Source organism: Calypte anna, chromosome 17, assembly GCF_003957555.1.
Source record: "Calypte anna isolate BGI_N300 chromosome 17, bCalAnn1_v1.p, whole genome shotgun sequence".
NCBI lineage: Eukaryota > Metazoa > Chordata > Aves > Apodiformes > Trochilidae > Calypte > Calypte anna.
Window position 1 is genome coordinate 7402270 of NC_044262.1, and position 22638 is coordinate 7424907.

General features: G+C 43.2%; 2 protein-coding genes across 7 annotated transcripts in view; one reads left to right on the forward strand and one right to left on the reverse strand.

Annotated features, from left to right (window-relative positions):
* Positions 1-14385, reverse strand: part of RABGAP1 (RAB GTPase activating protein 1) — a 56814-nt gene extending 42429 nt beyond the window's left edge. The window contains exons 1-5 of one of the 3 annotated variants that reach the window (XM_030461207.1): positions 14294-14385; positions 6971-7172; positions 1779-2013; positions 1099-1303; positions 305-479 (exon numbers count right to left, since the gene is read on the reverse strand). In XM_030461207.1, coding sequence (XP_030317067.1) covers positions 305-479; positions 1099-1303; positions 1779-2013; positions 6971-7120 — 765 coding nt within the window. In that variant the 5' untranslated portion in view covers positions 7121-7172; positions 14294-14385. Of the gene's footprint in view, positions 1-304; positions 480-1098; positions 1304-1778; positions 2014-6970; positions 7173-13621; positions 13871-14293 lie in introns of those variants that run through there. The other 2 variants (XM_030461208.1, XM_030461209.1) reach the window with 2 other exon arrangements.
* A 33-nt stretch (positions 14386-14418) lies between these two features.
* Positions 14419-22594, forward strand: ZBTB26 (zinc finger and BTB domain containing 26). 4 transcript variants are annotated; one of them, XM_030461413.1, is made up of 4 exons: positions 14429-14491; positions 14767-14835; positions 17041-18173; positions 18616-18636. In XM_030461413.1, exons 3-4 carry the CDS (start codon positions 17051-17053, stop codon positions 18621-18623), a joined length of 1131 nt encoding a protein of 376 aa, XP_030317273.1. In that variant the 5' UTR covers positions 14429-14491; positions 14767-14835; positions 17041-17050; the 3' UTR covers positions 18624-18636. The 4 variants fall into 4 exon arrangements, with proteins under 4 accessions (XP_030317270.1, XP_030317273.1, XP_030317272.1 ...); XM_030461410.1 differs by having other exon boundaries at positions 14419-14491; positions 17041-22594; XM_030461412.1 differs by lacking the exon at positions 14429-14491 and having other exon boundaries at positions 14755-14798; positions 17041-20619.
* Positions 22595-22638: the final 44 nt, after the last annotated feature.

Here is a 22638-nt window from a genome sequence, read left to right on the forward strand (position 1 = left end):
TACAGAGCACAGCAGCTGAAACCTGCCTGAATTTGCACTAAAAGAATGAGAAGTCATTGTAGGAAAATAATTCAGTTTTAGCACCTAGGTAACTGGTTTTATACAATTCTGAAGAGGATAAACTACTAATCATGTGCATTCTGATTCTGTATCTGAGGTTTCTTCAATTGTCTTAACTTGTATTAGAGAAAAGCCAGAAGTGATAAATTACTATACCTCTAAAGTGCCTAAAATACTGCCATTTTGTGTCAGTAATAATGTTCACATGTACATAATTATCATTTGACAAAAAGGTTTAACTTACAGCCTCTTGGATTTCACATCTGAAGACATGAATCCTGAAGAGTTCTGCATTGTAGTGGCTCTCAGTGAAAGCAAAGCAGTCACTTTCAGGGGTCCCATCATGCCCTCGTACACAGAAAAGGATTTTATAAATTGGATAATTTGCTATTTCTGTGTTTGTCTGAGGATCTAAAAGTCTGTTAAAAGAGAGAGAAGGAAAAAACAAAGCTTCCAGCTTTCAAAGAATTATTTCAGCCAGATATTAACTTGCAAGTTCGAGCAATTTCACAGCTACTTGAGAAAGTACATCATGAAGAAACTAGTGCCTGTCATTTACTACAAAGCTTGACTAGAATAATTATGTTTAAATTAAACAGCAGAAAAAGCACAATGCAACAGACATTCACACAAACAGTTTTCCCCCTAATTTTCAGGGCTTAGTTTTCAAAAGGCTACATTAATATGCAGCAGTGGATCACCTCATCCCTGTTAAGCCTCATGTATCAGCCATTTTCCAGCCCTCCAAACAAAACACTTTGCAGGCTATTTCCAAAGTGTTCATCTCTAACCACTCCCACTCTGGCTTTTGGGACACACATTTGGATCACCATAACATTTCATACTGATCCTTGAGCATAAAATGTCTTTGGTAAACAAATTGAAAGAATCACTTTTCTCAGATCTGTGTTTTCCACTAAATGAAAGCCCAAGATGCTCATGTCTCCTCCCAGATAAACTGGTAGCTGGTTTCTTTTGCTAAAACCAAGCAAGATTCAATGCACAAAATCACAGAGTGCACCTGAGCAAGCTTCATACCTCACTGTTCCTTCAGAGACATTAGGCACTGACAGAGTCACATCTAAAGAAATCTGGCACTGGCTTCGTAAGATGGACATCATTCTGAGGGCTTCCACTTCACTCCTGGGAGCATTCACAGAGGCACAGCCCAAGTAGGTGAGCTTGCTGAACACCACACTGTCCTCATCTGTCAGTGGTGTGAAAGGGCTCAAATCCTCACAGCCTAGGGTTAGACACAGAGGTGAACATAAGAGGCAAGACAAAGCATACATAAGTAAATTATCAGAGACTGAGTCATCACTAAGTATGTGCCAAAAGAAACACCTTACAGGTACAAACCCTGCCTGGAAATGAGTTACTGAATGCAGAAAGCAATGCTGCTATCCCAACTCTGCAACCAGTTCTCTGCTTCTCTGCAGCAATAAGATACATAGACAGCATAACAAACTAGACTTTTATACAGCCAGGGAAGTAAACATAGTATTTCTGCCCACCTCTCAAGGCTAGTATAGCAGCTGTTTTCAGAAGAGAGGACAGGAACTTGGATTGCACAATTTGGCATTTACTGGGTGATTATACAGGGAGAAATGGGGAAAAGTGGGTGGACACACCTCACCTGTACCTAAACTCTCCTCCTTTTTCCCACATAAAGCTAATTCAGAAGATAACCAGAGGTATCCCCCTTTTTTTTCTCTAACCTCCCTGGGATGGTTTCACAGGCAAACTCATTTCTGGCTTCTGGAGTCCTGCCACAGAGACTGGGTTAATGGTAGAGGATGCAGAAGCTTCAAGGACAACGGGTTCTTCCCCATCTCCATCAGTCCTAACTTCTTCTCCATGGTCCCGGTCACTTGACTGATCTTCCATGAGTGGGTCCATCAGCACGTCTTCAAGTTCCCTCTGCAGCTGCTGTTCGCTTCCATTCCCCACAATCTAAGAGCCACAAACAGAGTTGGGACACAGAAAAAAGACTGCTCAAATGCAAAATAACAGCCTTCAGGCACAGGGTCACTCATAGGGCTTTTTCTGCCAACCAAAGCAACAAATTTAACCCGCTCAGAACCATGAACACAAACTGCAATGTGCAACTGCTCACCAGAACTGATTACATCCCAACAAGCTCCAAGCAGGAATTTTCTAGTACTGGAAAAAGTGAGGAGACTAAAACTAATCTTTAATCACCAGCTACAAAGAAACTTACAAATGTCCACAGTCCAGTGGTCTATAATAATTTTCAGAACAGCACCAAAAAAGGCTAAATATAATTAAATGTGCTGCCTTGTTCATGGGTAAAGTAGCAAGTTTTGCAGGAAGAGAAGGATCTGGAACAGGATTATGCCATCATGCTGAGGAAAAGCAGGAGTGTTGTTTTAGTTCTTAACACCCGTTGAAGTCAACATGAATGGGTGAAGCAACCTAAATGGTGCAAAATTAGGTCCTAAGCCAGAAAGAGAACAAAGACATTCATTTCAGGAAACTCTTCAGATACTGTATCTAAGGAAACATTGTCCATTCCTCTGCAATTAACAGGGAAGTGACTGATGCTTTATGCAGTTCCGAAATTAAGCAAAGAAATGGAGTTTACCCAGGTATTTTACCAGATGTCAGTCAGAGAACAGTATCTGCTTCCAACACTTCAGCCACTGCTGGTTATTATTTGGCATCAAAACTCAACCCTATGAGCAGATACGCAGCCTTCCATCTCTATAAGCTTACTGACTTAGGATGCACACAAGCTAATAAGATCCAAATTGTGCAAGTAATCCAGGTTCTTAAAGTCTATAAATTAATCTTATTACAGAGAAATTCCTTTTTGTTGTATCTTTAAAATAAGATAATACAAAAAGGAAGCCTTTAAAAACAGGAGGTAGAATACAGAGCAGACAGAAATCTGCCCATAACACAGTCTCAGAATTGAAGCAAATTCAATCTGCTTCAGAACTAGCACCTCACAGCTGAAAATTAAAAGCATCTTGAAAGTACCTAAAGCAATGGCTAGGATTCTCACATATTAGCAGTAAATATATCAACCTGAAGTCCAGCTAAGATAGCTGAAAACACTGGAACAGATAACAGAACATCTCTGTGCTCACAGATAGCCCTTGCTATGAATTAAATATACAATGAGTAAAATGTCAGGAGTCACTTAAATACTTCTACACACATTTCCACCAGGTGTCTCTCTGGAATAATTACAGTGAAAGTAGGAGGTTTCTCAGCCAAAGCAGAATTTTGACTTAGGGTTATTTCCACTGCATTCCCAAAGACAAACTTCTCAGTTCAAAAGGAAAAGGAAAAAACATGAAGTTTACTTACTTAGTGTCTTCTCTTTTCCAATCAGACCCACATACTCCAAATAATTATCTGTACCTGCAGCCTCTACCTACATTGCATCAAAAGTCTAAGCTGCATATTAGTTTTCTGGTGAAAAAAATAGCTATTTATTTTACAAGAATACTAACAAAGAACAGAAACTTCTGACCTGGATTCATTCTAGAATAGAGCAGAATACAATTACTTTAAGAGGAGAAAAGACCCAGATCCTTGCTCTTCAGATGAAAACAGGAAGAAAACAGGAAAAAAATGAAATTCACAGGTAATGGAAAAACCAGCAAACACACAAGATCCTGGAGGCAGGAAGGACATTTTAAAAATCAACAACCTAGTGACAGTTTTACTATAGAATCTAAACAACAGCAAGAAAAAAAAACCAAACAAACAACAGAGAGGTGTTTATGCTCTTGAAACTCATGCTCAAACAGAAAGCAATTTTTAAGTATGGATTAAAAATACATTCATGAACTATTTGGGATCATCTGCCAGGACTAAGCCAGAATAACTGGCTTTCTCAGCTGAACATCCACAGAAGCAACATTAACCTCTAACTAGTTACAGGAATTCACAGATTTCCATTTTCCTCCCAATAATTTTAATATACATTTACATGATTCACTGAGGAAGCAATGAAAAATGTTGCACAAGCATTGTTATACGTTGGTCAGACGTATAACTTCTTTAAGTATCAAGTTCATTATTCAGGTCTTTGCATTCAGGCATTCATCAGAAACATGATGGTGGAAGATGCACCATATTATTTTACTGTAAACACTTGGTATTTTTTGCAACAAACCAGAATGTATTAATTATGATGTCCTGCCAGCCCCCTTAAAGCCTATTTATTAAAAAAACAAACAAACTTCTAGTTTACAGGACTCGTTTTCTATGAAACATGAAGTTAAAACTCATTCTGGCAAAGCCCTGCATTAAGTCTCCAGCAGTGTTACTTAAAACAGGAGTAAATTTGAAATGAGAGCCTTAGATCTGATATACAAATTCCACACCCTACACAATCAGCAAACACAAACCTGAATTCTAGCACCATCCTCAGACTGCACTTTGCAAATGAAACTGCTTTCTGAGGAGACAGAACACCAGAGGACCCCTGCTCAAGCATGAACCTCAACTTTCTCCTTACTTTCTCTAGTGGAAACATCAAAACAAATGCATTTTGGCATGTAGAAACAAATCACCTTGTTTATAAACACAAAAGGAATTGCTTCTCCCTGAAAAAACCCTCAGTTCCTCATTTGTTTCTATGCATTACCTAAGCTCAGCTCTCCTCTTGTGCTGTTGGTATCAGTTTTCCATACACTACTCACACACTTTTAGATATGTTGGCAGTACTTTTATCATACCTCCAACCTCCACAACTCCACGTGTGCATGCACACAGCTAAAGCAGTTCAATAATACAATAAAACTGGCTACTGACTGACTATATGCAAACTAAAAAATAAAAAAGGTAACAAGAACAAAGCCACATTCCAGGGGAGTATCTCTTTTCTTCTAGAACAATACCAAAAGACAATTATTGTCCCTAAGAACAGCTAAAAAGTCTTCATGTTTCCTCTGTTAAAAGTTTCCACCTCCTTAAGCAGAAGGAAGGAATGATCTTCCAAGGTTTCATGTTGCCATTAATCACTCAGATCCCAGCCAATAGTCAGCCAGCACATACCAGGACTGAAAGGCTCAAAGTGAATCACTTTATTCAAGGATTGTGCTCAGTCCTGGCATCAAATTAATAAAGAAGCTTATCTTTAAGACCTGAAAAGCTCTGTGACACTCAGTGCCACATCAGGGAACAGCATAACTTCATTTTACAACTGTTGATGATCAGGAGGCAATAGAGCCAATGTTCTTCTTTCCTCATCAAGAGAAAGAGCACATGTGTAGCATTTCATAAACCTCTTTGGATGTGAACAGGCAAGGAATATTTATGATGTTTCAGGAGTCAGTTTGAGGTTGATTAAGGACATACTTCTCAAATATTTGCAAGCTTTGTGAAGATGACTTCATTGACAAGTCTCTTCAGTTTTTTTGATTCTACTAAACAAGATACAGTGCATTAGACAAACATAGCAAGACAGCCACAAGGCAATCATTAGACCAGCAACACAAACAGCTCCCTTGTGTAACAAGAAGTGTTGCAGACTACAGCATTTCATGCTTCCAAATTTTCTTTGATAATAACAGGAGGGAATGGAAAATCTGTCTCCTGAGGTCTCAAAGGATGCATCACAACTCTGGGAGCTAATTACATCCACTGCCACACAAGCATTCTCCAGGTAAGCACTGCTTTGGAGACTATTCTGAATTCTTCCGTGTTTTAGAGCTGCTGATACTTGCAGCATCTAGAAAGACAAGGACAAGGTTACAGCATTCCAGCAAGTTTCATTGATCACCAGGTCGATTGCCCAAGAAAAGTACAATTTTTTTAGGCTATCCTATGATGTGAAGTGGTAATCTTCTGCAATATGAGCGACAAAATATGAGTGAACATTTTTTGCCAGCTTAAGCAAAAGTAAGATCTTGAGACTCTTAACTAACAGAATCATCTTGAAGTCCTGTATAAAAGAAAATAGCCACTATAATGGCATGTCTTGTCCAGGACTCAAAGGAGTGCAAGAAAAACAACCAAAGCAGTTGGGAGGTAAAAGCAAGATGAGCAAAAGCATCAAGAAACATTCAATAAAGTCTCTGTTGCAAACTTCTGCTATAGAAAAGAGGAACACTCAGCCCAACAGGCAGAACACATGATTTCTTATAGTCTTTAAAGACAGTGTTTTGAAGACACAGATGTGTTGTAGTCTCTTGCAATGGTGGAATATCTGTTTCCATCTCCCACAGAGAACACACTAACTTGACTCACTCTAGGAAAGATCTGTTTTTCAACACATTGCAATGATGGAATTTGGAGTAACCACCACTTGTGTCACTTTGCTTAAAGACTGCTGAAACACAACTTGGAATGAAAGACTAAGTTGCCTATTAAAAAAAAAAAAGGAAGAAAAAGAAAAAAAGAGAGTGACAGCTCTTTTCAGGACAGCAGTTTTAAAAGTGAGATGTCAATGCCCTTCCAATTCTCACAAGCAATGGGCTTGTATTCTCAGATTCAATCCAACTTGTTAGTTATAACTACACCACTACATTTCTTAAAGAGAACATTTCACATTGGGGAAAACTTTAATTTATGTTTGAATTAACAGATATGATCAAATCAAGTGTATGTTAATGTTGCTTTCTATCTGAAAGCTGTGATAAAATCACAGTTCCAAGTGCTCGACAATGGGTCTGTTTCATCCTAAGAACTTCATGAAAGATTCTCCAAAGTAGGAAAAACCCACAGGTAGTGATGGAGGGAGCTCGTTCTCAAAACCTAATTATCACCTCTGATATCAGGAAAAGTAATGCAGAAATTACTGGCAGAACTGATTCCTGAATAAGTTCTTGCTTCTGTCAAGTTTTCCACAATAAAGAAGTCCCTCTTTAAGCTCTCTATGGTTAGTTTGAGTTAGAAGAATAAGGAACAAACTCAGGTTATTGATTCTTACCTTCAGTCCTGTTTTTTCATCATCACTACCATTATTTGTAGATGGTGTTTCATCCCCTTGCCTGGAAACCAAGACAAAATCTTCACTGTTAAGAGTGGATACCGAGTCTGATGAGACACTGATTTTTCCAACAGAAGCCTTGTCATCCATGACTTAAAAAGGAAGTTCGATTCATGAATGAGATTAAATATTTTATAAATGCCTGAAAAACAAAAATCATAAAAATACTTATATAAAACTTCATGCTAAAATGCTCAAACGTTTCTTCTCAGAAACTTGCTGACTAATTATGAAAAGTAAAATAGCTGACAGCCTGTGTTACAACTCTCCTGTCAGTGCACTGCCTGCCCTGATGATGCCAAGAAGCACACTGCTATTGGGGCACTGCTTTCCATAGCTCACAGAGGGGAAGTCATTATATCTTTTTGCAGTATTTCAATATTATGTCAGTCACCATTTTCTACACCCAGCACAGAATAGGCCCTTAGAACACACACTAAGTCTCTGCTGACAAAGGACTCCTGTTAAGGCCAGAATTATCAAGTCCATTTGCTGTCCTCAGATAATGTCTGCCTTCACCTAATCCATGGAAAAGTTACTTTTATGGCTATCAGAACTCACAGCATGCTGCAGTCACATTCTCTTTCTCCAAAACCAAGAGCCAGATCTTACTCTGGTTATTTTCTGGTAAAGATGCTCTAAAACCTTGGGACATGCAGCACTTAACGAATCTATGCTGAATCTTCGGTTCTGTAAGGAACAATAAAAGACTTCCAAGAAGCAGGAAGAACAGCGTAGGCTGGATCAGTAAAGAGAACTGGAGCCAACAGAGGGTTTTAAAAAGATGAAACTGGCACTGAGAGGGATTTGAAGAAAGGAACAAAAGGTGAAGTTCAGCTGCACACCTTGAACTCTACAGCACAGATTCTCAGAATCTGTGGCTCAAAACAGTGCCATGATAAAAATGGGTGATTGCATTTCCCAGAAACACAAATATACCCTTATCACAGTGCCTCAGGTCTTTACATACTCCTGAACATGACCAACCCCAAGTTCCACCTTCCACTGGGTGAAGCCCTGTCCCAACCTGACTTCCAACAGAGCAGCTGAACAAAAGGAGAAACCTGGCATAACCACACGCAGGGCTCATCGCATTCCTTGCTGAAACAAGAACAATGCACCAAAAATAGCAAAGCCTGCTTTTATTTCTATCAATACCCTTCTCTCCACAGCCACCAATATGACTTGAAAATCTGCCAGGAGGACAACACTTTTTTTTTCCTCTGTGTTATTTTTATCCTGATTACTTTCCCAACTGAGTCGCTTCATGGCCCTAAAATGTTTCACTGAACTGAAGCAGCACACAAGAGGAAGAATAGATGTGGGTTATTCATGAATAACAGCATGTCTGTGGTTATTTGGTTTAGTTTCTAAAGAATGTAAGATATTTAGATATCCTTTTCAAAAAAATATTTTAAGATCCACTAGCTTTCAATAAGAATTACCACCTGAGAAATGTAGATACTTTGTGAAGTTTTACCTCCTGTGTATGCCTACCTGGTATTACTCATGTGAACCCTACAGGCAGGAACAGAGTTCTTATTTTAAAGAATTCATATTAAAACATGTCTGTAGGCATTCCTTATTGCACCATCTACATAGCAGACTGACCATCTGAAAATGACTAAATCAAATATATTGAAACAGGCTAAAAATAAGCTTCAAACACTTAATTTCCCTTTTCATTCAAGCAGTGCAAACTCATCTGCTGCCCTTAGTGTGAGCAGAAGAGCAAGCTTTGATCACAAGCAGCTGTATAGATCACCGAGGCAAGGGTCCATTTACCAACTTATTTTGGTATAGAGTACAGATCTTGAAGTGCTAAGTTCAGTTATTTGCGAAGTCTTTCTACCTGCCACCTTCTACCAGGATGAACTTCAGCGTATATTGTGGTTTTGTGTACTCCTTTTCTCAGTAGCCTGGTATAGATCCTGGAGCAGAGTTAATTTATTTGTAAAGTCTTTCTACCTGCCACCTTCTACCAGGATGAACTTCAATCCAGAGTACGTTGTGGTTTTGTGTACTCCTTTTCTCAGTAGCCTGGTGTAGATCCTGGAGCAGAGCTGCCTCAGCCCAGCCCTTACAGTCATTGCACAATGAAGAATTGCAACAGCAGCAGGTCTCAATTAGCCCAAGTTTGCCAACCTTGCATTGAGCAAAAGTCTTACTGAACTTACACAAGATAAAAGAGCACAGGAAAGGGGACAATGTGATGCTAAAAAAGACAGGCCAGCATGACCAATGGAAGGGGGTGCTTGCTGAGCTTATCTTGATACCAATGTCTAGAGCCACAGCAGATGGGGATCACTGGTAGCATAGAACTACAAGTAGTTAAACTTATCAGGAATCCCCTCAGGGTGCTGTCTGTAGCCACAGGAGATGGACATCATAGGCACCTGGGAACACTGAGTAGCTGAGCTTACAGGGAAGGATGTCCTTCTCACAGAAGAACTGTCCAAATAAGCATGGGGATGTCAATGTACCTGGGAGATAAGATGAACTTGAATTTCTGCTGTGTAAAGGAAACCCCAAATTAGGAGGAAGGTGTGCTTGATTTGTGGGAGCCCACCAAGCACCCAGCTTTGCACAGACCTGCTGTAAGCACTGTCTCCTTCCTGAAGGCAGCCTCTGTGTTTCGGGAGCCAACATGAAACGGTAACAAATTCAGCAGACTGCTGCAAGCTTTGTTTATTAGTGATGTACCAGCACCCAAGGCTCAATTACGCAGTCACACTGTAATCAACCACAGAGGCTCCTCAGGTTAATGCTCAAAGAGTCGAGGTGCAAGAGCACAGTCCTAAAATCCTAAACATTCCAAAATACTGCTTGAAGTTTAAAAAAACGTCCACATTCGCATACTTCTCTTGACATGTATTTATTTCCTCTGTTCCTCACTATCATTTTGTTCCATGCAGATTTACAGCACGGATCATTTTACCTGAATCAGAAAGCTGGGAATGGCAGAACCAACACCAAAATGCCTCTGAGCTCATTAAAACAGGGCCGGCCTGGGAAGGCACAACATCAAAGACCAACAGAGCAATTAAGGGTGGCAGGTTTAGAACTCCTCTGCAGTCAAAATGCAAACACCAGGAGTGACAGAGCTCTTCAGTAATACCTGCAGCTCTCCCAACAACTGAAGCTTTCTGCTCTCACAGCTCAGAGAGGCAGAAGAGAGCCCAGCCAAGTGCAGATCTCAAGCTGTAAAGTTTCTCAGAAGCAGCCAATGTTTCATCCCGTGCAAGGAAAGAGACTTTAGTTTGCTTCAACATAAATAAGAGACAAGCTTTTGAATTCAGCACAGTTTAACTCCTGACACAAAACTACACCACAACAAGGCAGTACTTGCCTGAAGGTGCCTCCTCTACAGGAGACAGAGTGTCTGGGTAAAATGCATACTACCAGGCAAATTTTTAAGAGCTTTTTTCTTTGCTCACCTGTGTAACTAAGCGGGCATCCCAGCCTCTCCTCACACAACAGACCACTGGGAAAAGCTGCAAAATGAGGAAGCCAACACAGCTGGCTCTTGAGTCGTTGCTTTCAATCCACTTTAATCTATGCTTGCTGTTGTTAAACAATACTGCAAGACTCAAACTATCTTTTTAAAATGTTTTTGTCTTTACAGCAACCAAGCAACAGCAGCAATCTACCTTATTTGCTCTACTCAAGGCAGCATGCAAAGGTACAGCAAAGACACTGTTCACAATGCTAAAATCTCAAACAACTGGAGAACAAACCTATTGAAGTTCAAGATCAGTTACATAGATTTATAAAATATTTATCTTTTACTTTACTATCCTGTCTCAAGCATTTGGGACCTGACCTGCAACTTGTGATCAAAATTTGCCTTGTAAGGACTGCCAGAATTAATTTAAAAGAGCTTAAGCCAACAGCATATATTAAAAAAAAAGAGAGAAAACCACAAATCCTTTCATTTTACATTACTGTAAGTGTGAGGCTTGAATGCCACCTTGAGACACGTGCAACAAATGAAGCAAGGCACTCCTGTGGTCTGACTCCATTTCCAAGGGACATCCGTTTCCCAGTGCTCAGAGCATCCAACAGCCACACAAAAGGCCAGAACAGACCAAAGCTTCAGCTGTGACCTTGTTGGACTGTTGTTCTGAACAGCAGTCACCTCTAAGTCAACAGCAGATGTAGCACCCTTAGCACTGAATTTAGAACTTCTATGCAAACTGGAAAAGAGGTGTTTTCCCCATTCCTATCCTCCTCAACTTCTGTACTTCAGCTGCAGTTCCTATAGCAATTCCACAAAGCTGCAGTACATTTGATGAAGAATGCACCAGATATAGAACAATTAACTAAATTGCTGAAGAATATTATCATTCAAGAAGCTACCTTGTACAGCAAAGTCAGAAAACTTAGCATCAACATAAACCTACACCCTCTACACCCTGAAATATAAAACCTCTTCAGTATAAAATTGAAATACACAGAATCCTAGAAGGTAGCACAAGCCAAGACACTGAGGTGACTGACTTGATGCAAACATTCACTGAAAGTAACATTTTCTGTTTCTTTTCTATTTCTCTGGCCTTACACCTAACTTAACAATAACATCCAGTAGCATTCAAACACACCAAGTTCTACTTTCCTTGTTTTCACCACTAGCATCTTCATGTGGATGAAAAGTGGAATTTGTAGCAGAGTTCAGAAGCTTTACAATACACTTTGCAAAGCTGTTTCATGACAAATAAACCAGCATTCTTCAGGCTTTTTTTTTTTAAGTGCACATATTTATTATTTTATAAATACACAGTAAGTCCTGACAGAAGCCTGGAGAATGCTACAGCACCATGCTGTCATTCCAGGTGGTCCTGCCAGGTGTTTCACAGTCTTAGCTGCATAAGAAGTGTAAGAGCAGTGACAGACAGGTGGGAAAGGAGCTGTGGCTTGGCTTTTTCTGAGCACATACACACCACCTGCATCTTCTTGCAGCTTTGGGGAAGAAAACCCATGAGAAAGATCAATCACTGGCAACCTTTCTCTTCTCACACATCAGATGATCAGTCTGCATAATCATCTGTTTGATCTCTGCCCACCTTCCCTTCGCAAAAGTTCTAAAAAGCAACAAGTTGCATTCAAAACAAAGCAGGAAAGCCAGAAGAACACTGCATGAGAAAATAAAGATTTAGAATGACTAAAGAGAGTAATTAATTAAAAAATAGCAACTGCAATGCTAACTTTTCTGTTAATTTTAAAACATGCTGACAGCCACAGATGTTCCACTAACCTCAAGAGACAGAAAAAACAGTATTAAAATGGAGATAATACTGCCACAAATTTCACCCTTCCTTCTCAAGAAGGGAGCAGCACAGGTCTCAGCAGCTGTCAGTGGTTGGCCATTGTATGGAAAACCAGGAATGGGGAAAAAACACAGGAGTTTAGCTCATCCAGACTTTACTAACTCCCTTAGCAGATTCATAGCTATTGCCAGGGTAATTTAGCTTTTAACCTTAATTCATACCATCTGCTCAGAGGACTCCAATCTCAGGCTCTGGCAATAAGCAAATTCCCCAACCCCAGAAACACCCAACAGGTCCTGGGAACCCGTGGTTTATAAAAGAAATGCTGACACTGCCTTAGCTGGCCCATCACAAGAATGCCCCTGGAATGAATTAACTGTGATTAGTGCACTAGAACTGTGCACTGGGCACAGCTACAGCTGCCACCCCAGGGGACAACCTGGGACAAAGGCAGCACAAACTCTGCAGAGGATGCTCTGTGGATCTCTGGAGTTCTGCTCTCCTAAGGATGCTAACAGAAACAGGGCTCTGCTTACCAGACAAACGTAGCACTTCAAAAGTATTCTGTGAAAGAAGTGAAAAAGGGAGAGTTGCACTTGGTGTGTGCTCCTGAAAGCTGCCAGCACTTCGATCTGGAAAAAGAAAGGAAATCCCTACGCCAAGCTCCATGTGTTAATTTGTTTGTCGTGTACACAAAGCTAAGTTTGCTCAAGTTTTTGACCTTTTAACATTAAGCAGAGGCCCTTAAAAAGAATATAGTATTTCTGTATTTAAACAGCAGCTGGAAACTCCAGGAAGTTACATGTTTTCTAATAATGTTGCCAAGAATCTCAGATATCCCGTAAACTTCTGCTTTAACAAAACACGAAAGTAGAATAAAGCTACAACAAAAGCACAGGGGATATAAACCAAGCTATAACTGCACAACAATACTGGCAAACAACACCTGACCTCCAGCTTGTATTTAAGGAATATACGTGATCTTTCCCCTCTCCCCAAGCCTCTCCTGAGCATTCTTTCTCCTTCTCCTCCTTTCCCATAAAAAGCCTCGAACAGGCAAAACTACACAGACAAAAACCACAAAGTCTACTCCTACCAGTTCGATTTACACTGAATTTTTACTTTTCAAGCCAGCTTAGCACAGGCTGTTAAGACTTCATTCCTAATTAAGATGATCGGCCCTTAAAACCTGTCTTCTGGGGCACAAACCTGTCCTTGCCAACAGGAAGGCAAAAAAAACCCCACGAAAGAAACGCCGAGACTGCGGTACACAAACCAAACACAGATGTCTGGACGCGATGAAATGTCACATTTTAGGACTCACCAAGAAGCAACATGCAACAACCGACAGCGCCCGGGGACGGAACGCGGCCGCCCGGCCGGTAAACCGGCATCGGTCCCGAAGGAGCCCAGCGCAGCCGGGACAGGACGGTCCCGCCGCGGGACCCGACCCGGCGGCTCCGGTACGGGGTCGGAGGGGCCCCGGGGGCACCGATAGGTTTCGTTGCTTAAGGGGTTTAAAGAACGATGTGGGTCCGTCCCGTCACCCCCCCCGAAGCCAGAAGAGCTGGTGAGGAAGAGCCCAACACAGCGGCCCTCGCCTACCCCGGAGACCTCGTACGAGCCGGGGCGGCCTCACGGCCCCGCTCCCGCCGCCACCCCCGCCGGCTGCCGAGCGGCTCCGGGCCGAGGCCGCAGCCCCCGCCGGACGAAGGGGACAGGGGCGAGAGAGCAACACGCCGGGAGGCAGACACAGCCAGAGGGCAGGGAAGGGACACCCCGGAGACGGGGTGCGGGAAGGGCCCCCGCTGCCGCACAGCTCTCGCCGGGGAGCGGCGCTGAAGCCCCGGAGCGGCGGCGGGGCAGCGCTCGCACGCACCTGGCAGGCGCCGCGGGAGCGGGTCCGGGGCCGCCGGGAGGGGCGGCCCGAGGGCGGAGGGACGGGGCGGACGAGCCCCCCCCCCGGAGCCGGAGCCCGAGCCCCAGCCCCACCTACCCCGACCGCCGCCGCTACCGCCGGTGCCGCCGCCGCCTCCCGGTGCCGGGCCTGGGCCGCCGCTGCCGCCCACCACGTGACCGTGCGAGGGGCGGGGCCCCGCCGGGCGCTTCCGGGTGCGGGGCGGAGGGCGCGCGGGCGCTTCCGGCGGCCGGACAATGAGGTTCCGAGTCGCCGTCCCGGGCTGCGGCGGCGGCTGTAGGTCCCGGCGGGCTGGCGGGGCGCGGGCGGCGGCCCCGGAGCGGGGTCCGGAGCGAGCCGAGATCGGCGGCCCCAGTGCGCGGTGCGGAGCGGGCCGAGGCTCCCGTTCCCCCCATGGGCCGGGTTCGGCGGGCGGCCCGGCCCGGCCGGGGGCGCGGCGGGTCGCGTGGCCGCCCGGGGGACGCGGCCGGCGACCGGGCCCGGCTCGGCGCGGGGGCGGTGCGGCCCCAGAGCCGGCCGGCGGCTCACGGCGCCTCTTCTCCCCTCTCTAGGTCCGTAGCCGGCGGCTGCGGCGGGCGCTACGGTAGGAGCCAGCGGGGGGACGCGGCCCGACGCGACAGGTACCGGTCCCTTCCCTCCGGGAGCGAGGCGGCGGGGCCGGGGCGGGCGCGGGCAGCGGCTCTCCCCGCTGTGCCGAGGGCTCGGTGGTTGAGCGGTGTTTGGAAGAGCTGCGCAGGCTCTCGGCTGAGCTGTCCCGGAGCGTCATTGTCCCGGTGTCCGGCAGCCGGGAGCCATCCGCGGCCGGTAAAGGCCGGAGAAGCTTCCAGGGGAAACCCCCGCGGGGCCGCGGCTTGGTCCGAGCCCTCCGTGGAGCGGGCGGGGGGTTCTTGTGTTGAGTGTTGTGCCTTGGAAGTGAATGGAAACCGAAGGTGTGGCAAGGCAAGAGGCCTCTCCTCTGGTTCCGGTGTCCCGGTTGGAGCCCTGGGTCTGGTGCCCACCCGGGCTCGGGCGCCGTAACCACGATTTGCGGTGTAGTGTCCCGAGGTGGAAAAAAACGGGATGACGAGTAGATTCCCTTCATTGCTTCCAAGAGAAAGCGCGATAGTGCCTGAAACTCACTGAAGATCTTTGTGATGATTTGCTGCCACTTTAGATTTGCCAAAGGCGATTTCCTCAAGATTAAACTCTTTGCCCGAGGAATTGCAGTGACAGGATAGCTGAGGGACTCCAGCTCTTACTTTCTGTAGATTCAGCAGAACTTGTACTGCAGAATGATGCTGCCCCCATTTCCAAACTTTCCACGGCCCCTTGTTTCTGAAATCCTTTGTCATTTTTGCATTCCTTACCTGAGAAGATCTACTTGATGGGCTGTAGTGAGGAGGTCACATCTCCAAACGGTGCCTGATCAGCAAATTCAAACAACCCCAATTTTCAGCAGATACTTCTAAAAATCTTCTCCCAGCCTTTGTCCTGTGTATTCATTCATTTGCAGAAGCCAGGACTCCATTTCCTGCTCTGTATGCAGAGCTGATGTTTCATGCCCCAAGAGAAAAGTGTTGCTTTTATCTATAAACTTCAAAGCTTCCTTCCATGCTTTATGTGGTGTTTGTATTAATTGTGAGGTGCAAGTTTTGCTTTGTTTTGTTATTTTATCTCACCAAATCTTGCATTATTTAGTCTCCTGTGATTTACTTGCTTCCTGCAATTTGGCAGGATTGAACAGTATTTCACTAAGGATCACTGTAGTCATAAATTCTTGAAAGAACTGCTGAAAAACAAAAGATTGAGGCTTGTTTTATAGAAGATCCACTGTACTTAATTCCAAATGCTGTGAAACAAGAGCAAACTTCCTAGAGGAGTGCTCTTCCAAAGAAAACAAGAAATAAGACTTGATAGATTCCTACATTCCCCAAAACCAGAAGCTTAGAAGGCACAGTTTATATAATGAAAGGCCAAAAAAAATAATTTATCGTTAAATGATTTTTATCTGTGATCTTAAAAAAAACCAAACAACACAAACCCACACCACACACAGTAAATCAGCCTGTGCAAAAAAAAATTAAAAAAATCCCTTAAAGGCCAAGGTAAAATGATGCATTAAAGCCAATGCTGCAGGTATCTTAGAACTTGTGTAGTTCTAACTGCTAAAGAACCAGCTTGTCACAATTAACAGTTACTGTTAATGAGACAGCATGTGCTGCATCAGTATTCCTGCAAACTGGCCTGTCCTAGAGCAACTGCAGCCTTTATTTTTGGGCTGTAGCTCTTCTGAGCTGTACATGATGAATGCAGAGGGTTAAGAGGGATGTTGTATGTCTAGCAAGTGCCAGGTTCTGTCTCACTTTTACCTATTTTGTTATAAAAGCTACGTAGCCATTAAGGGAAAACAAGAGCTAAAAGCTAAAGGAATGTCACTGTTATTTGATAAAGAAAAAAAGCTCTGAGGGGTTTTAAAGTGTAAGCAAAACTTAACAAGAGGAAAGACTGCTAAAAATACTTCCATGGTTTCCCTTTAAATTCCAGAGAAGTAGCATGGAAAACATCTTAACTCTTTAGGACAGTGCTTCATGAGAATTTGTCACATCACCTCTACTTTATATGCAAGCTGTATTAATTTAAAAAAAGATAGAAGCTATTGTAAGGCAAGATGTGAACTAGTTAATTTAGTTTTTGACTTTTAATTTGTAATAGACTTGTATTTATCTAGGATAAACATAACATCTGGTTAAACAAACTTTATATTATTACTTTAGACCCTTCTAACTTGCATTGTAGAAACCAAAACAAGTTCTCACTCATTTTTTTTCCTTGCTGCTTTTCCTCAGGTGTGCCAAAATGTCAGAAAGATCAGATATTCTTCACTTCAAATTTGACAGCTATGGGGACTCAATGTTACAGAAAATGAACAAACTGAGGGAAGAAAATAAATTCTGTGATGTCGTGGTCCATATAGATGACATTGAAGTTCATGGGCATAAAATTGTCTTTGCTGCTGGCTCCCCCTTTTTAAGAGATCAGTTCTTACTAAATGACTCCAGAGAGGTAAAAATCTCTATCCTGCAGAGCTCAGAAGTCGGGAGGCAGCTGCTTTTGTCCTGTTACAGTGGTGTCCTGGAGTTTCCTGAAATGGAACTGGTGAACTACTTGACTGCAGCCAGCTTTCTGCAGATGAGTCACATCGTGGAGCGGTGCACACAGGCCCTCTGTAAGTTCATCAAACCAAAGCAGCCACTGGAGAGCAAGGAGTGTGAGCAGCAAAGTGACTCCTCTGACCTGAAGGAACATCAAGGAGATGACGACTCTCTGCAGCAGGATTCACCTTGTATTCAACCCTCAGAGGACAGTATGGACATGGAGGATAGTGATATTCAGATCATCAAGGTGGAGTCCATCGGGGAGGTGACAGAAGTTAGAAATAAAAAGGATCAGAACCAGTTTATTTCCTCTGAACAAACTGCACTGCATTCCTCAGAGCCTCAACACTTTCTCATCAACTCCACTGTTGAAAACAGAGCAAGTGAAATGGAGCAGACCCATCCCCATGACTACGCCCTTTCATATGCAGGCAGTGATATCATTCTGGCCTCTAAGGATATGTTAGGGATCAACAGCCGAGGAATAGACAAGGGCCTCCAGTGGCACCATCAGTGTCCCAAGTGCACAAGAGTGTTTCGGCATTTGGAAAACTATGCTAATCACTTAAAGATGCATAAACTATTTATGTGTCTACTCTGTGGCAAGACATTCACTCAGAAAGGCAATCTCCACCGGCACATGAGAGTCCATGCAGGCATCAAACCCTTCCAGTGTAAGATCTGTGGGAAAATGTTCTCTCAGAAATGTTCCCTACAGGACCATCTCAACCTGCACAGTGGGGACAAACCCCACAAGTGTAACTACTGTGACATGGTTTTTGCTCATAAACCTGTTCTGAGGAAACATCTGAAACAGCTTCACGGTAAAAATAGCTTTGACAATGCCAATGAAAGAAACGTTCAAGACATAACAGTGGACTTTGATTCCTTCACATGTAGCACTGCCACAGACAGTAAGGTCTGTCAGCAAGCTGATGCAGTGCTGGATGCAGGGAAGCTGCCTCAGGCTGTGCTCAGTTTAATGAATGATAGTACTTGCGTCAATTAAGCAACAAGGAACAGCCCTTTGCAGGGATTGTGACTGAGAGGCACAAACAGTTGGTTTTGGGCTCTCCCAAACTAGTGGTATGCCCTGAAAGGCTACAGGTGGATGGATGGATGGATGGCAGGCTGGATTGCAAAACCTTCAGCCATCGTTCTTAAGTCTTACTTGATATTTTCCGTGAACAGCAATCTTCCTTCAGGTCTCTGTCTGTGTTTCTACTGTGGATTATGGGGTTAATTGTTTCATTTCTCTCTGATTAGGAGACTGAAGACTTAACATCTTTTGAAAGATTGTTGCTGTGGGCTGCAAGTAAACCATCTGCTGTACAGTAAGAGACCTCTCTATGTCTGGGCAGATGGAGGAAAGAGGACAAGTCTGTGAGATAACCCGATTATTTTTTTTTTTTTTTAAGCATTGGATGACTGAAAGTACTCCATATAGTTTAAATTTAAACTTACCTCTTAAAAATATCTTTCTCTGATCTTACCCCTAGACCCCTAGAGTTGAAATGAAGTATTTTTATGTCACTTTTTCACCCTTTCTAAACTATTTCAAGAAACTTCTGCTGCCAGTCAATGCTACCTTAAAAGCTCTCAGGGTTTTTAACCTCGGCATGCATTAGGAAAAGATAAAACCCTAAATGATTTTGCAAAGTTAGCTGATCAGTGCATAGAACTGTTCAAAATGAGACTAAATTGAAGCTCTGGAATGTGCGAGGCCAGTGCCTGGTGGAGTGGAAGTATGACCTATTTCTTATGCTGTCATACCTAGGATCTTTCAAGAGCACTTACCAGTGTATGTATCAAGAAAAGCTAAACATGTCAATACTAAGAATTATCACCCACCTTCCATAAATTTGGCATCACATAAGCCAGAACAGTTGTTGGTTTTAGAGCAAAGCTGGAGTGGAGAAAGACTGCTTTTTGACACTGTGAAAAGATTCTCTTTTAAAAGCTGCAATGTATACAGCTCCATGCTTTGCTTTTTTTGTTTGTTTCCCTCTCCCCCCCTTTAGTTTTTGTTTGTCTCTCCTTGATATCTAACAAGGGCCACATCTCAGTTAACTTGAAAAAAGAATCAAAAATTACCTGCCATAAGAACATTACCATAAAGGGTTGGTTTTTTTCTTGGATGTTCAAATAATACTTTTTTTTTTTAAGTGACCTGCATGGTTCATGACCATTAGTGTTTCACAGAGCCTAGGATGAGATATAGGTAGCACAATTTCCATAGGTTAGTGTATCAGCTATTGACTGTACTCAGCAATACCTCTTGTATACCGCCTTAAACATCAGATGTAGTGGGAATGGCACAGGAGTTGGGATCCTGGGATTACCCCATACTGCTTCTCAAAAGTGCCGTGGAATCATCTGCATCCCAATAGGGCTGAAAGAAACTAATTTGTGTAAGGAACACCATTCCCAGTAGAAGAACACTGATTACATTGAAGTGTAGCATAGATAATAATATATCCAATGGCTGATCCTCAGCAGAGAACTGCTGTTTGTATTTGGAATAAGGATTTCTTCCAAGGCAGCTTTTTTCCACAAGGTTTGCCATGAGGATGAGATGATGCTTCCTACCTAAAAGTAGTACTGTTTGTGTAAAAATGCTAAATAGGTATGACCAAAGGTGTGTTAGAGCAAAAAAAAAAATCATTTGTATGTGATGATCAAAAGTTGGTCTTGATCTTCAGATATGTCTGTGGAGAAGCCAGGATTTCCTGATGCAGACATTATTCTGCTGGATGATAAAAAGTGTTAACGTTGCAGAACGTTTTCAGAAATCCACATAGTTTCAAGTAGAAAAGCAAGGTGATTCTGTGAATCAGTTTTTGAAATTGAGTTCTTAAACTACTGTACTTGACTGTTACATGAACTGTTACATGGACAGCTATGAAGTAAGCAATGGAAATGGAGTCAGGGCATTACATCTTTCAAGTTGTAGCAAATATATTTAGGCCTAAGATCTAACTATTTGGAACTTTTAAAAGTGATTCTTTAGGTTCCTGGGACAGAAAATAGGTTTGCACGGGAAGAAAAACTATTTTTCCTCTCAAAGCCACCTGCTTTCAGAATTGTTTTGAGCTAAAACGGACCATGACAGCTGCATCTGACACTTGCCTTCTGTCTTCAGGCAGAATCCTCTGTATTGTTAAAATATTTTGATAATATATTATTCACTGTATGGAAATAACTTAAAGCACTAACATCAAAACGAAGACAGACATGGAGAATAAAACTTTGGAGAGCCAGGTCAACATTCTGTAAGGGACTAGTGAACAGTCTGACCAGATGTGAATGTGGACATGATAAAGAAAATGGTTTTCTGCCAGAGAAAGGAATAAAACTGTACAAATGCTAGAAAAAGTGGCAGCAAAATCATAGAATCCTAAAGGTTGGAAAAGACCTCAACTGCCACCCCAGCACCACCATGCCTGCTAAACCATGTCCTGAAGTGCCATGTCTACACGTTTTTGAACAGTATTGAAAGTATCTGGGGTTTGTTTTCATAATGTTACCACAAGGAGAGTACAGCTTGGTGAAGTAGCCGTGGGGAACTTGAAGCAGATGTGAAGAGACAAGGGGGTTCCAAAGATACAAAAAATGGTTTGGTCAAGATACCTTGGTTTTCAGTCCAGCCTATGCTGTGGTGATGTCAGTGTCTGAGAAGGCTGAGACTGCTGACTGTTCCCTTCAAAAGCTGCTGGTCATTTGGTGAGACCAAGGCAGAAGTAAACAGGAAAAAGCAGAAGACTGCTTCTTCAATGAAAATGGACACATCTGTTGGATGAAAAGTGACTGCTTACTCACGTCTGTGGTTTTGGCCTGGTAAAAGGGTGCAGACCAAAAGATGTATGCAGGAGATGGCTGCATGGCTCCAGAAACAATGAAGATCTAAGAGGGCAATTTGTTGATGGCACACTGTAAGTGCACTGGTGGTAAAGTTCATGCCAGATTTGCCCCTATGTGGAACAGAGAAGTGATGAATATAGAAGAGGTACTAGAAAAGAAAAATCTGGCTGATGCTTCTTCTCTGAATTATGGATTAAAGTGGAGTGAGAGTTATTTTAAATGAAATATACACAGGCAGCTCGATAATAGAATAAGATGAACTTAATTGTCCATGTATGTAAAATGTTGTCTTCATTGCAATGTTCTGATTAGTGAAAGACTAGATCTGTTGGTTGTTGCTACTGGTGCTGCATATTCTGATGAGGACTATGGCAGTTATAATCTGTGTGTTAATGTGTAGAATACTATTTGCTGGTAAGTGGATAGTCTCACAACTTAATGTGCTGTACAACTTCCTGCATATCCTAAAAATAACTGAAGTCTATTACAAAAATATTTTAATAACTCCTTGAATATATTAGGATTTTTTTTTTACGTTGGCATTTTATTTATATTTTATATAGAAGATCTTGAAGCTCTTAGTTTTACTAGAGGTTTAGGCTCACCACTTTTGTGAGTGGTGGTAGCTTGTGTAGCATGTGTTCCTGCAGCATATGGTGCAGCCACAGCCTCCTGTAGAGATCAGGGATGAGTCTTTCCTTCGTTTTTGTTTTTTTCTTTTAGAAGGCATGTTTTGCAAGTTAGCAACTGATAGAATTGAAGCGTTGGTCTTTTTTCCCCCTAGCTCTTTGGCAAAACTTAGATAACTGCCGCTGAACTTTTGTTGCAGTAACTTCAAAATTAGTTGTGTGGGGCTGATTCTGGTTCTGGAGTCATTGGGAGGAGTACAGGCGAGGAGGGAAGTCAGAGTGTGATACAAACTGAAACTGTTGAATTCTAAAGTCACGTTAAATCTCGATTTTTTTGTAAAAGCAAAGGGGCAAAACAGAACTCGGTGAGGGCTGAGAGGGCAGAACGGTTGTTATTGAGATGGAATAATGGACGGACTGACTGAGCATTAGCTACCTCTTCAATGACTGGGCAAAACTCATCCTACGTTACTACCAAAGCAGGCGGGTCAGCGGCTGTCGGGGCAGCTTCCCCGGGGGCGGCTGGGAGCCGCCTGCTCGGCCGGGCCGGCGTTCGGGGCCGGTGTTGCTCCATCCCTCCGGTGCTGACGTCGCCTGTCCTCGCGGCGGGGCCGGGAGGGGCCCCGGGGCAGCTGCTCCCGGAGATGCCTTACGGGGGCCCGGGCCGAGACGTTGCTACCTCTCCCGGCCGCAGGCTCGGCGGTCCCCGGCGGCAGCCGCTGTAGCAGTGCCAAGTCTTGTAATAAACGTGCTGCTAACTCTGCCGGCCGCAGACTCTCATTTCCCAACGCGGTACCGG